At 42.1% G+C, this 13,970-nt stretch overlaps 1 protein-coding gene across 1 annotated transcript; it reads right to left on the bottom strand.

Moving 5' to 3' along the window:
* Window positions 1-4,002: 4,002 nt before the first annotated feature.
* LOC146960087 (disintegrin and metalloproteinase domain-containing protein 17-like) lies at window positions 4,003-8,137 on the bottom strand. Its single transcript, XM_085772629.1, has 5 exons — window positions 7,987-8,137; window positions 7,744-7,874; window positions 6,764-6,931; window positions 6,073-6,129; window positions 4,003-4,478 (listed from the first exon to the last, which is right to left on the bottom strand). Exons 1-5 carry the CDS (start codon window positions 8,135-8,137, stop codon window positions 4,014-4,016), a joined length of 972 nt encoding a protein of 323 aa, XP_085628755.1. The 3' UTR covers window positions 4,003-4,013.
* Between the last annotated feature and the right edge of the window lie 5,833 nt (window positions 8,138-13,970).

Genomic DNA, 13,970 nt, shown 5'->3' with positions numbered 1-13,970 from the left:
GAGAGAGAGAGAGGGTCACTGAGTTTCTGTCCTCGAAGATAAAAAGTGAGTTAGATTTAATGTGAGAGTGAAACAACAATGACATCATCAATACTGCAGATAATTTATCAATCATCTTGTTTTCTATGAAACAAAATTAAGGTTAAAATCATCAAAAATGTTCGTATTGTTAAATAAAAGCAGAAAATTGTTGCATTTTAGAAACTGGAGGCAGAATTTTTTTGTTTTCTTTCATTAATTTAGATTTTCTACAATAATTTATCTGCAAAATATTTTAATTATTGATAAATAATTTAGAGTATTTTCTTTTTTACAATAACTTTAATATTTTTTGGCTACAGGTTTTATGTTTTTATGATGCAAGTCGATCTCATCTTGGTCTGAATATTGATATTTTTAGATTAAAGCAGAAGTAAGTGATATATTTGTGTTAATATAAGTCTTAAATAGTTATATCTTCCGACAGCAATCACTTACATAGAGTGTTTGGACTGAAACACGGGTCTCTCAGTCCCTCTGCTCTGCTCTGAGCCGAGGAGAAAACATTTATCGTATCCTACAGTTTTTATCCAATGAGGAGAGAGAACTGCATGCAGGGCTGTGTGTGCAGCCAAGGGACGCCGTGAATGTGGCGACGTAGGGACGAGGACTGTTATGGTGCGTTCAAGGAAACTCGTATTTTTCCGACCGTGAAGTGGTAGGCTACCAGTTCGATCTGGTACGAGTTCACGGGTCGGAAGTTACGAGTGGCCGTTATAGTGACTTTCACCGGTAAAACAGGTCGGAAAAACACGAGTGGGTTGCCTGGAACGCTACTAAGTCGTAAGTTGTGACTTGAAGCTGTAATTTACGATTTCAAAAGCCTGCCTGGAACGCAGCATTAGCGAAAACGACCGGACCACTTACTTCTGCTTTAAAATATAAAAATAAAATCACCAGAGATTAAAATAGTCAATAAATTACATTAAAGCAGAATATTTAAAAAAAAAAACAAAATAATGATCCATTAATGAGAACCATGAGATCTTGCTGAAAGCTCAGGAAGAAACGTGAGTTGATAAAATATCAGAATATCAATAAAAACTCTTTATCGATCAGCACTTTAAATCAGACACTAGAACGTTTTATTTTGAAAGGGCAGACTGAGCGGACGCCTCAGTCCGACGACGACACAGTGACGTTAACAACATGACTCTCAACCGACCTTTAATTGGATCAATACAGACGATCGTCAGCATGTACATAACACACAGACACACACATCACAGTGTACAGGACTCAACACACACACACACACACACACAGTATCAGACACAATATTAAAAATACTGACAAGTGCATTTGAATACCACAGGAGAAGAGAAGGCACTTTGAGCTCTGACATGTCAAAAATAAACATTTAAAACGATAATATGGCTTCAATCAATCGACAAAAAAACAAAAAAAAACACAAAACTTACCACAAAATAAATCTGACACAGTAAAAACATGTGATGAGAATAAACTCTGGTACCAAACAGCTCGAGTGACACAAACCAAACAGCTGAAAACACTCTGAAGTTTAACATCTGTGTCTTTATCCCCCCCCCCCCAAAAAAAAAAACAGACAGTCACAAAAATAAAAGCAACAAAAGCAACAACACAACGATATTTTATACAAAGATATATATATATACACACAGTAATAATAATAATCTGCCCTCGTACAGTAAGAAACAAACAGGTGAAATGTTCAGATAACTGACCTCAAACCAGGATAAAATAAAATAACAGGGAGGTGTTTTAAAACTGTTTAGGTTAGGACAATTTTATACTGAAGTTTTAAGTTTTTCCTTTATTTTTATTAAGTGATTTAACATTTTGTCTATAAAAATTTACAAAATAGTAAAAAAAAAAAAAATGCCCAATGTAACTTAAAATGTATCAAAAGTCCCTTCAATCAAATATTCAATTTATTATTAAAACAAAACAGTTGAGCCATCCATTTATCAATCACAATTTTTTTTAAAAGCAATTATTGACTGAAAAACGACTTTAATTATTTGTTTCATTGCTGATCAACATTCAATCAATTAATCAGCTTATTGTTGCAGATGTGATACACAGTAAATAAAATTGATTGACAGGTTTAGTGGTTTTAAGGAGATGATGAACATTTATGTGATATAAAATACGGTGTCATGTAGCTCAGTGGGTCGAGTTGAAGGCACTTAACACTGTCACGTTCAAGGGTTCGATTCCCACTGAGTCTTAAAACAGAAACACTTTTTAACCCTTTAAACTCTCCAAACCTATTTTAACCCTATTTGTACTTTATTAATATCATTTATAGAATATAAAAACATTTTGATCCTTAAAAATAAAACTTTGACCTCTGTGTTTTTGACTTTTACTGTTTTTTTATTTGGCAGCTGCACGTGTCATTGACTCTCAGTGCACTTTGACCTTTTGAAGCTGCAACTAATAATCATTTTGACTATTAATTAATCAATTAGTCTATCACACAGTAAAAAAAAAAACAATTGATTCTGATGTAAAGACAAAAAAAAAACATCAAATAACCACAAATTAGAAGTTGACAACGTCAAATCTTTGGCATTTTTTGTGCTGTTGTGATAAAATATATAATATTTCTAAGGCTTTTAACAACATTATCCATTATTACAACATGTTGTGTTGATGCTGTTTCTATAAAATGCTGGTGACAAACACTTTGTCTCAATAGCGTCAGTTAGAAATAAATGTTTTTCTCTCATTAGACAGAAACTCGTGCACATAAATGATTGTCATATTGAAGTTGAACCTTTTTAAAACATTAAGTTCAACTCAGCAACAGTTTGACTGATGACTGAGCTACAACAAGCGTTACATTTGGCCTTTAGGGAACTAAAACGAGAGCCGGGCTTCAGCTATAAAAGTGAACGACGACTTTATGTAACAGAAATAAACGTGTAACATTCAGGAGCAAAAAAAAAATCTTTGGTGGGACGTTCAAGAACTAAAAACGGACGTAGGAGCGTACAGTTGCTGGTCGTATCGTGTAGTGTGTCATCAGAAGACGAGTTGGTCTGAGTTTGTACGGTGGCTGGCGGGGACCAATCGGAGCTTTAGCGACATTTTTATTGGACGAATAAAAGTATTGAACAGATGATCGAATCACCCACAGTTAAACACAGTTTGATTGTGGAAGCAAACATCTGATCTGAGCACCGTTCAATCAGCACCAACGACGGTTTGATACCTGGAGAAGGTTCGATACCCAGCAGCGGCCCCTCGCTGCCACAGCTTCAACAGGACAATATGTTAGTTCGAGTCACTAAAGGACGTTAAAGAGACGCGGAGAGGACGGACGGAGCAGCGATTTGAAACCACGGTCTGACCACACAGGACGACGACTGGAAGGAGACGTTTTGTTTCTTTTTCTTTCTCTTATTATAATTAGGGATCAACTGATATGGTTTTATCAGGGTCGATACTGATACCGATCATTAGTAATCAAGGAAACCGATATTTAACCGATATTCATTTGCAGTAAAAATGAAAACTTTGGTGTCAGAATTTAAAAATAACACACCAGGGATCAGACTGAATACAGTCAACAGTTTGTTTCTGTTTTGTTCACTGTGAAAACCTTTGGGACATTGTTAAACAGCCAAGAGAGACGGCTTCGTTAGAGCCAAAGGAGTGCGTTTATGCTTTTAAAAATACATTTATTTTATTGGTTATCGGTGAAAAGAAACGGCCGATATCGATTATCAAAAAAAAAAAGGGAAATATCGGTCGATAATCGGTTGAACTCTGATTGTAATTAAATTCATTAAAAACGTTTTTCTGATTGAATGTGTCTCCATGTGACCAGACTGAGATCTGCTGCAGCAACAAAGCGTCAGTGCGGCGGCTTCAGGACGGAGCCGCTTTAAGAAAATAAAAAATAAGTCGTAAAAGTTTGTGAAACCAGCACAGGAGGACGTGAGCGGGAACCGGGCACCGTCCGTCCCGTCCCGTCCCGTCCCTCAGCACTGCGTCTCCTTGGTGTCGATCTGGTGTTGCCTCTGCAGCCGGAACATCAGCGCCTTCTCGCTGCGACTCACCGCGCTCGTCTCCGTCAGGTCCTCGAAGGAGCGCCGCTGCTGCTCCGAGCGCTGCGCCGGGCGGCCGAACGCCTCCTGCAGCGCCTCCTCGTCCAGGTGGGAGTCGAAGCTCGGGTCCTCCTGGATGGTGGCCATGCGGGGGGAGTCCAGAGGGGGAGGGGGAGGGGGAGGGGCCGCCACCGCAGGAGGAGGAGGAGGATGGTGAGGAGGAAGAGGAGGATGATGACAGCAGGAGTCTGGACCGGGGCCGAAGCCGAAGCCGGAGACCGGCGGCGTGCTGGTCTGCTGCGGACCGGACGGCTGGAAGCGCAGGTTGGTGGTCGGGAAGGTCGGAGGCTTGAAGATCCGGACGGACGCGGACTCCAGGCTGCTCAGGAGCTCGGCATTCTGGGAAAATGAACAGAGTCAGAGTCAGTTGAGTTTGATGGTTAAAGACCCCCTCCCATGAAAATCGTGTTTTTCGTGCTTTTCAAATGTTCCTGTGGCATTTTTCTTGTGTTAGAGCACATAGCAGCAGAAAAGGAAGTGCAAAATTGCATTTCTGAGTTTTTCTGCCTTCAAATTGCTGTGAACCAACGGCAGACGCAAACTGGCAGTTTCAGGGAGACTGGAGCTGACGTGTCACAGCTCCAGGGGAGGGCACTAGAGCTACAAGCTCCCGCCCCGCTCTGCATCTGGCTCAGAGGTGAAAGGCTTGGCAGCTCGGTGTAGCTGTCAAGGTATAACAGGTATAGCTCACCTGGTAGAGCAGCTTGCACCGTGAGCAAGGACTATGCTCCAGTCTGGGATCGAATCCCAGTGTGGAGTTTTACGCTAAACGCGCTGAATCTGTAATTGTACAATGTCCAGCTGTCAGCAAGCGGGGGGTGGGGTGCGAGGAGGTGGCTGGGCTGGTGCAGAGCAGCGCAGTCTCCGCCCACCCTCCAGAGCTGCATTGCTAATGAGCTGGTTTTAAAATGACCAAAAAGGGTCGTGGGAGGGGGACTTTAAAGATGAACTCTCTGTGTCTCTAACCCTCCTCTCCTCCGTGTGCATTTGTTTTCAACAACGAAGCCGGTGAGAAATCAATCCATGGAGCGGTGGATAAGGTTATTTATCATCTACCATGTTACCATGTGTGTGTATTTGTGTAGTCTTATCTGTCATAAACAAGGACGCAGCAACACGCCTCCCTGGAACTAGTTACAAGTCATTGATTTAACCAGCACTAGGACTCTGGAGCTGGTTAATTAAGGGACAAATGCTGCATAGTTCCTCTTTAAAGGAGAAGACTTTTAGATTTTTTAATGTTCAACTGACGTCAACATGTCGACCTCCTCTCTCAGTCAGATCTCAGAGGGAACTGTGATGTGTTCAAGTGTCTAAATTCATCTTAAAACCCCCAAAATATGGGGCGGCATTTAGCTCACTGGGTAGAGCTGCCGCCCCATGTTGAGGCTCAGTCCTGTCCCGAGTCCCGCGTCGGACGGCCCTTTCCTGCGTGTCATTCCCCCACTCTCTGCCTCCCCATTTCCTGTCTCTCTCTCGACTGCACTATCAATTAAAGGCAATAAAAGCCCAAAAAATATACTTTTAAAAAAAAATATATATATTCACTTTATCATCCACATCAGGTCTCACCATCTTAATGAGTCTGAATGTTCAGGAACCAAATACAGTGAAAATATAATTGCATTCTAATTATATAAACAAAATATTAAATCCTTCAGAGGACAGGAAGTTTTTTTAAATAATTTTTCTTACGAATGACATTTCAATTCCTACCAATTCAGTGTTACGTTAGATCAATTGACATTAACGTAATTTAACCCATTTACTGTGTAATTTCTTTTACTTTGGCTACAAAGCCAGGTGGGTATCCTGCAGGTGATGATTCATATCAGACATACAGTATTTCCTCCTTTCGCTGCAATTTCATTACATTAATTGTGAATAACAAGTAATTGTGACATCCCTAAAATACACACAATCAGATACTCACACTGGGGAAGAACAGAGACTTTGTGGTTTGCTCGTATTGTTTATCCAGCTTCTTGTCCTGAGAGAAGAAGATAAAGAAACTTTATTAATCCTGAAGGAGGTTGTTTAGACAGACAGACAGACAGACAGACAGACAGACAGACAGACAGACAGACAGACAGACAGACAGACAGACAGACAGACAGACAGACAGACAGACAGACAGACAGACAGACAGACAGACAGACAGACAGACAGACAGATATACTTTATTGATCCCAACCTGGGAAATTACAGTGCAGCAGCAGCATTACAGTGACGATAACAACATATAGGATACGAATATAAAGAACAAACTATACATAATAAAATAGCAAAATAGCAATAGCAGATAAAATGTTATGTACGAATGTATATACAACAAATTGGCAGTGTTGATTTTAGTGCAAAGAAGAAAAGACAAGAGTAAACTAAACAGAACTCAGCTCTACACATCTTATAATAAATTAATTAGCTCCGTAAAATATATATTTAAATGACTGTCCACCTGATCTATACAGACTAAAGACAGGAAAGACTTTATCATCTTCAGATTCTGGCTGTAGCACCTTAATCCCTTAGTATTAGTCGTAATACGTCTCTGTAACGCGTCAGTCAGACAGTGTGACTGAGTGTAGTTTAGTTCCTGACAGAGACAGAACGGAGCGACTCACCACACAGTGGACCAGGATGCTGATAGGAACCCAGAAGAGCAGAGAGAACGCCACCACCGACCCCACGATGTTGTCGGCCAGAAACTTCCCAAACGTGTTGATGTCCAGTTTGTCGATGAAGTCCCACAGACGCTCCACCACGTCCTGCACCTGCTTCATGCACTTCCCCTGCAGGAGACACACACACACACACACACACACACACACACACACACACACACACACACACACACACACACACACACACACACACACACATACACACACAAGCTGTGTTTACATGGAGCCAAATATTCAGATTAGATTCGGTTTAGAGTCCAAACTGAATGAAAATGCTCCATATAAACAGCTCAATCACAACAAACAAGCCCAAACCAAATCAAGTTTCATTCGGTTTCACAGAGGCAGAATAAACCTTTTCTTAAATCGATCAAAGTATAAAACAATAAAATAAAATCATGTAAACAGTTGACCTGAAAGACTCATTCAGAAAGGATTCAATCAGAAAGAGGAAAAAGTCTCCATGTAAACCCACCTACACACACTCACATCCCGCTTGTCTTTAATGTGTTTTTTTTTTGGGGGGGGGGGGGGTTTCCCCCTTTTACAAAGCATTTTATATAATAACACGTGAACATGGGGTGTTTTCTATTATAATAACACAAGGAAATAAATAATTAACCAAAAACTTAAACAAAAGAGGGGCTTTTCAGGGAAATATACCTTTCCAATGCTTTCAGATGTCTTCAAATTTGGAATGAGTGTGATGTCATACCATTCATCAACAGATGGTTTAAGCCATTTCTTTGTGATTACACCTAAACTCAGTTCCAAATAAATAGTTTTCACACTCATAGTAGTTGAGCTAGAAGTTTGTCTTCAATGTGTTTTAAAGCTGCCGTGTGTGTGTGTGTGTGTGTGTGTGTGTGTGTGTGTGTGTGTGTGTGTGTGTGTGTGTGTGTGTGTGTGTTTCCACTCACCGCTCCGTCACAGAAGCCCACGGTGCAGGGTTTCCCTTTACGCAGGAACAGGAAGTTGCCCGTCTTGTCCTGGTAGGGGGCGCAGATGCCGCTGGTGCTCCGGCAGCAGACTCTGCACGACGCGTTGGTTTCTATAGAGACGAGAGGGAACAGATACAAGACTGAGACGGATGCATCATCATCATCATCATCATCACCACCACCACCACCACCACCTTGGTCTCACGCCGGTGTGGTCGTTACCGTTGCAGGCGCAGGGCTGCAGCTTCAGGACGGCCTGACAGAAAGGAACGCACTCCCCGTCCAGACACTCGCCGCTGTCCAGACACGCCGTCTTATCGGGAGCGTTTTCAGGAGGAGGACACTCGCTGCTGTTTCCTGTCACAACACACATAACAACATGTGTAGTTTTTTGGTTATTGTTAGATGATTTGATCAGATCTGATCCAAGAACATCTGTTGTTGTGAGTCTGTCCCTCACACACCTTGTGCTTCTGAAAGTAAACTGTAAATTATCAGTCAACATGTTGTTGTCAAGGTAACATGAAAGGGGGTAGGTGCTGTTCCATTCATGTTTATAGTATCTGGACCCTCACAGACTCTCACACTCAGTCACTTTACAGCTGACAAAGAGAGAGGGAGTGATGCTGCCTGTCGCTCAGGTGGAGCTGTGACACAGCAGTGTGTTGATGCTGTGTGTGTGTGTGTGTGTGTGCGTGTGTGTGTGTGTGTGTGTGTGTGTGTGTGTGTGTGTGTGTGTGTGTGTGTGTGTGTGACAGTAACATCTCGGCAGACGACATGCTCTACACGGAGACGGACCTGGAGGACAGCATGGAGAAGATCGAGACCATCAACTTCCACGAGGTGAAGGAAGTGGCCGGCATCAAGTTCTGGTGTTACCACGCCGGACACGTGCTGGGCGCCGCCATGTTCATGATCGAGATCGCCGGCGTCAAGGTAACGGACGCTCACCGCCACTCACATGACTCAGCTGTTCAACCCTCTGTTGGTGTTTTGTTTATTGCTTTTTTACTTTATTTTGCAAATAAATCGATGTACAAACCAATAAGGCAAATAGTAAACTTGTAAATATAAATAAATACAAACATAAAGATATAAGAGCATGAAATAAAATAAACAAACATCAAATAAACAAGACAAAGAAAAGAAAGTATGTACAGTAAAGTAAATACATTAGAAAATTAAACATTTCAATCAATAATCGATGTGACCAGATCAATAAACTGAGTCTGACAAACAGGAAATCAGAAGTAAGGCTTCTAAAACATGCAGCATCCCTTCAAAATAAAGCATGGAAATACAAATCCTTTTAAAAAAAGAAACTGTTTTTAACACCCGTGTTGTCCTGCACTTTATCGTCATGTCTAAATGGAAGCGCATATTGATAAGTAATTTCATCAACTCACAAAAAATATTTCCCAGAATGCACCTCTTCACCTAAACTTCATTATCACATAATATCACATTATGTAAATTATAAACATATGAATCGCAGTGATTCACCTCTCTCTGCTGCGACAAAGAAACAGATGTTATTATGATTTATTTATCTTAGTTGGAGCAGAAACAGTGAAGATTAAAACGCAGCTGTGTTTTTTATTAAAAAGTGATTGATTGAAAATCCTAATCAATAATCACAGACTTCAGGCTCCAGAGTCAATTTCTCTTCATTTGATGAGCAAAATAAACTGTTTAAAGACGTCGCCTCGGCTTTAAGTTGAAGGATGGTTTTATAATTTTAACATTTTGTTGAATAATCCAATTAATAATAAACAAATGTATACTTTTAGATCATTTTATTCATTTGTATGTTGTGTTAATCCTATATATGCTGGTGTTGATGTATAATTAATTCAAATATCATGACAAGGAGAGTTTGAAGGTTGATCCGTGACTAAATCTGAAGTTTAATTCCCATCTACTGATTACCTTGTTTTAACCAGTCAACAGGCCTCCTGAGGTGTGTGTTTATTAACCTACACCTGAAATACACAGCATCATAAAATATGCATGCACTTGAAACTTTTATATGAAATAACAGGGTATCCACGGGGTCTTAAAAAGTCTAAAATTTGAAAATCTAAATTTTAGGCCTTAAAATGTCTTAAATTTGTTGAATTATTGTGTTCAAGTCTTAAATAATTTTAGACAGGTCTTAAATTTTCTTATGCCCACCATGGACGAGCATTTCACTCGCATTTGCCCCTAAAAAAAAAATACATGTGTGAACCAGGAAAATCACAAAAAGAAAGAGCACAACCTGCGATTGGTCAAAAACTACAAATCCCACAATTCTCTGGCCTCAACAATAACAGTAGGCTAGTTAGTGTAAGTAAGGGAGAGTGGAGCTGTCGGTGAAAAGCGAACACAACGCCACGTCTGGTCCTGTTCTATGTTGTTCGTTCACACCGTCACCGTTTATTCGTTACGTCCGCGGTGTTAAAAGGCCGTAACGCAAAGACGCGATTAGGCGCGAGAACGCGATTAGGCGCGAGACGCGGTAGACGCGACTTTTTTTTTTTTGCGACGCAATACACGCGATTCTTTTTTGGGCGACGGGACCATCGCGTCCTTCGTCTATTTCATCGTGTTTGGTGGGAAGACCCACAAGGGGCTTCCCACCAAACACGATGAACGCTTTTTTTTCGCTCGAGTTGTGACGCGCGACCAAACGCGAGATACGCGGTTTGACGCTCGTTTTGACTCGTGTCAAAAAAAAATTCACGAGCCCGCCAACAACTTTTTTTTTTTTTCAAAGCAGGTTCAACTGGAACTTAGTTATTTGTCTAGGAAGACGTTTCACCTCTCATCAAGAGGCTTCATCAGTTCATGTAGCAATCTGACCAGGCTGGGACTGGTCCAACTAACTGGTCTGGAGACTCAGTATAAGTCCAGTTGCTTTCGATTTAACCTCTTTGAAATACTGATGACCTGGACAAATGAGAATATGCACAGGCCTACAACAACATTTCTGCTCTCATCAACCATGGTTGAGGTCACAACGCTGCTCTGTAGCTGCTCTGGAAGTCCGAGACACTGGGGCCAAAACGCCGCCGTCGCTTCTGAACCATGTCGGCGAGTTCCGGGCTGATGAGCTACAGAGACTTTAGAGTCAAAGGAGCAGTGCGTCCGCTGTGTCGGACTGTTTGGATTTAATGAAGAAGCTGCACAAGTCCAGGTGAGCAGAAGCTGCCCCCCCCCCCCCCCCCCCCCCCACCGTGGAGCCGCTGCTGTCTCACAGCCGCCACCAGACCCCTAGAATAAAACACCACCGACCCCTAGCGTGACGCACAGTATACTGTTATGAGACACATTATGCATCCCAACTGTCTTTTTTTTTAGAGGATTTTTTTTTTTAACCAAGAATGCGCCCAAAAAAAAAATCATGATCCAGGGGCCAAAATTCGAAACAAATATATTTTTAATCATAATTCTCGTTATTCTCCTGATGTCGGTTTAATGTAAACAGATTGAGCTGATACGCGAGAGTAATGTGACAGCGGGGCAGTGCTGCAGCTGCTGTGCTGTGATGGACCTGATCAGACTGGTGGTGGTCCACAGTGAATCAGTCCCAGATCCTCCACCGTCAGCAGATCCCCCGAAAGCCCCCGCAAATAATACATCGACAAGAAGTTAAGTGGCAAGTTGCACCTTTTCGTCGCTTATTATTTTGCGGATTTTTTGTTTATAGCCTATATAACGTCTCTGCAACATGCGGCTCTCAGTGCTTGTCGGTGTTGTGTCTATAAATTGGTGATATAAACTTTTCCTCAATAGAAATATGAGACGTGGTCGATATGTTTCATTCATCCATGTTTTGGCAGACAATACAAATAACCAATGATAATGAGATTTTCCACCGCGTCGAACCAATCATGTGGCTGGAATAGAGCCAGTCAACAGTAACATGTGCATTTGTTTGGGTTGCTGCAGATGTGCACATCAGCTGACACCAGCCAGAGAGAGACACATAAACAGCCGCTTCAAGGAGACTAGCGGACTTTTTTTTTTTTTTAATAGCCTCTTCATTCATCTTGGGCGGGGGGCGGTGCGCCGTCTTATAATGTTACAGAAAACCCTGCATTATGTTTTTTACAACTCGTGTTCCTACACTATAGAGACAACTTGCTGTTGGCTCTATATTTCAAGAAACTTGTTTTCTGTTTAAAAGGCACAATTCACCCATCTTTTAACCGGGTAGTTACGTCTCCAGTCTGGCGAGCGCACAGCTGATGTGCTTCCATTCCCACAGACGCACGGATTCAGTGTGGGACAGAGAGCGTCAGATGTGACGCGATTGTCGGACGCTCGTTCGCGTCGCATCCAGTTTAGGACACGGTGTGAGCAGCCAACATCCACTGCGCTCTGGATCAGCTGATCGGTGCTCAGGTGACGTTAGATCTTCACTTTTTTAAACTCATACAAAGTGCAGCCAAACAGCAGGCTGAAGAGAGAGGACCAGCAGCAGCAGCAGCAGCTCTGACAGCTCCTCTGTGGCGCTGCAGACAGGCTGCAGGTGAGCTGGCCTGAGAGCAGAGTGCCGTCTCTTTTTTTTTTTTTTTTTTTTTAGCAGCCTTTGTTACAGATAGGCTACATGTCCATGTGCATGTGCATGAGAACTGATTTTGAATCGAGAGACACCCAAATATTCACATCCTTCAGTCCAGGCTTTTGAAAAGAGAGTAGCCTATAAAATCAGCTTCATGTAGCATTAACTTTAAAAATGGTTCGAATATATTGCTGCTGAATAATCTGAAACAAGTGATGTGCATTTTTTTTGGGGAAATATGGCTTCTGATATAATAGTCTGTAGACATCATCATCATTCAACGTTTTCACATGGACTGGTGTTAATAAAGCAAACTAAAAATCGCAAAAAGAAAATCAAGAATCGGTTGAATCGAAAATTCGATTATTGAATCGAATCGTGACCCCAAAAAGTCAAGAATCCGAAATCGTGAGCCCACCCAAAGATTCACATCCCCGAGGAACAGAGACCTGCCACATGTGTCAGGGTGCATTAATATAAACTTCAACCTCAGAGCTGTCAGTCCTCAGAGGAGACTGTCCTGACTGTTCCCTGAACAATCACAAAACAGGGATGCAAACAGCGCGCCGAAAAGCCGAAACTCGCTTTTTTTCATGACCAAGTTGACCCTATCGCACAACTCCTCCCACAAACGCAATTGTCCAATCCTAACGTTAGCAACCGTAACTATAGGCCTGGCAAGCGTTCCGCAGTGAGTCATTACGTTTGCTTTTTGTGGACACAATTTGAGACTCAGGAACAAAAACATTTGTTTGTAGAGAAGGGATGTTGTTGCTGCTGCTGCTAACTAAACGGCGGCCGGCGGCAGCAGCAAGCAGCAATACTAGAGATGTTCAGATATGAGCGGTACTTTTATTCTTTCGACTTGAGCAAGTGTAGATATGGGGAAAACCAATATGTTCACGCTCCGAAATGACAGCTGTACTTTTAGGGCGTTTACACTGGGCTTTTAGGCGAGGGATCCTACCAGTCAGGGACTGCATTCACTGACTGAATACAGCGGTGGGAGAAAAAAAACAAAAACAGCAGCCAAAACTGTATGTGGTACACAATCGCCCTAAAACTTAGAGTTTGACAACGTTTCATGACCAGTGAGATGACCAAAGTCCTTGGTGGGTTTGATAGAACGGCTAAAATTACCGGTCCTTACTGCTGCTCTTGCAACAATTTGTCCAGTCGTGTCGTTGAACAGATGTTTTAATCCTCCTGCGCGAGTTCAACGTCACTGAAAAACTATGAATGCTCTATGTGATTTCTTCCTCTCTAATTATCTCAGAACAGTTTAAATCCAGAAATTTTGCTGATATTTCCTTTGGGAAATCGATACCAAATAACTGCCAGGAGCATGGCTGGGAGGTGAAAGCTTTGCCCGGACGGTAGCAAACAGTAACCAAGGGGGCGGGGCTTTACGCGAAGGGTCTAATTAGGTGACTTTGTGTGAATCGTTCAGATCCGAAGAGTTTTTGTTTTTGAGGGGGGGGGGCTCTCAGCGTCTCAGCTCGGGTCAGTAAAATGTTTTTCTAACAGTCTGACAGTGACAAATCACGGTGAGGCGATACTCATTCATGGTCTCTGATTATACTGATAACAGCCGACCATCCAATGTAGACCGCGCGACATGCACGCACGTTTTACCCAAAGCGGTGACCGTCCGGTT

The sequence above is a fragment of the Trachurus japonicus genome, unplaced genomic scaffold, assembly GCF_045865225.1.
Source record: "Trachurus japonicus isolate A0001 unplaced genomic scaffold, Traja_1.0 AP030728.1".
Taxonomy (NCBI): Eukaryota; Metazoa; Chordata; class Actinopteri; order Carangiformes; family Carangidae; genus Trachurus; species Trachurus japonicus.
Note: the sequence above shows the minus strand (reverse complement) of the source record. Positions and strands in the feature narration are given on the sequence as shown.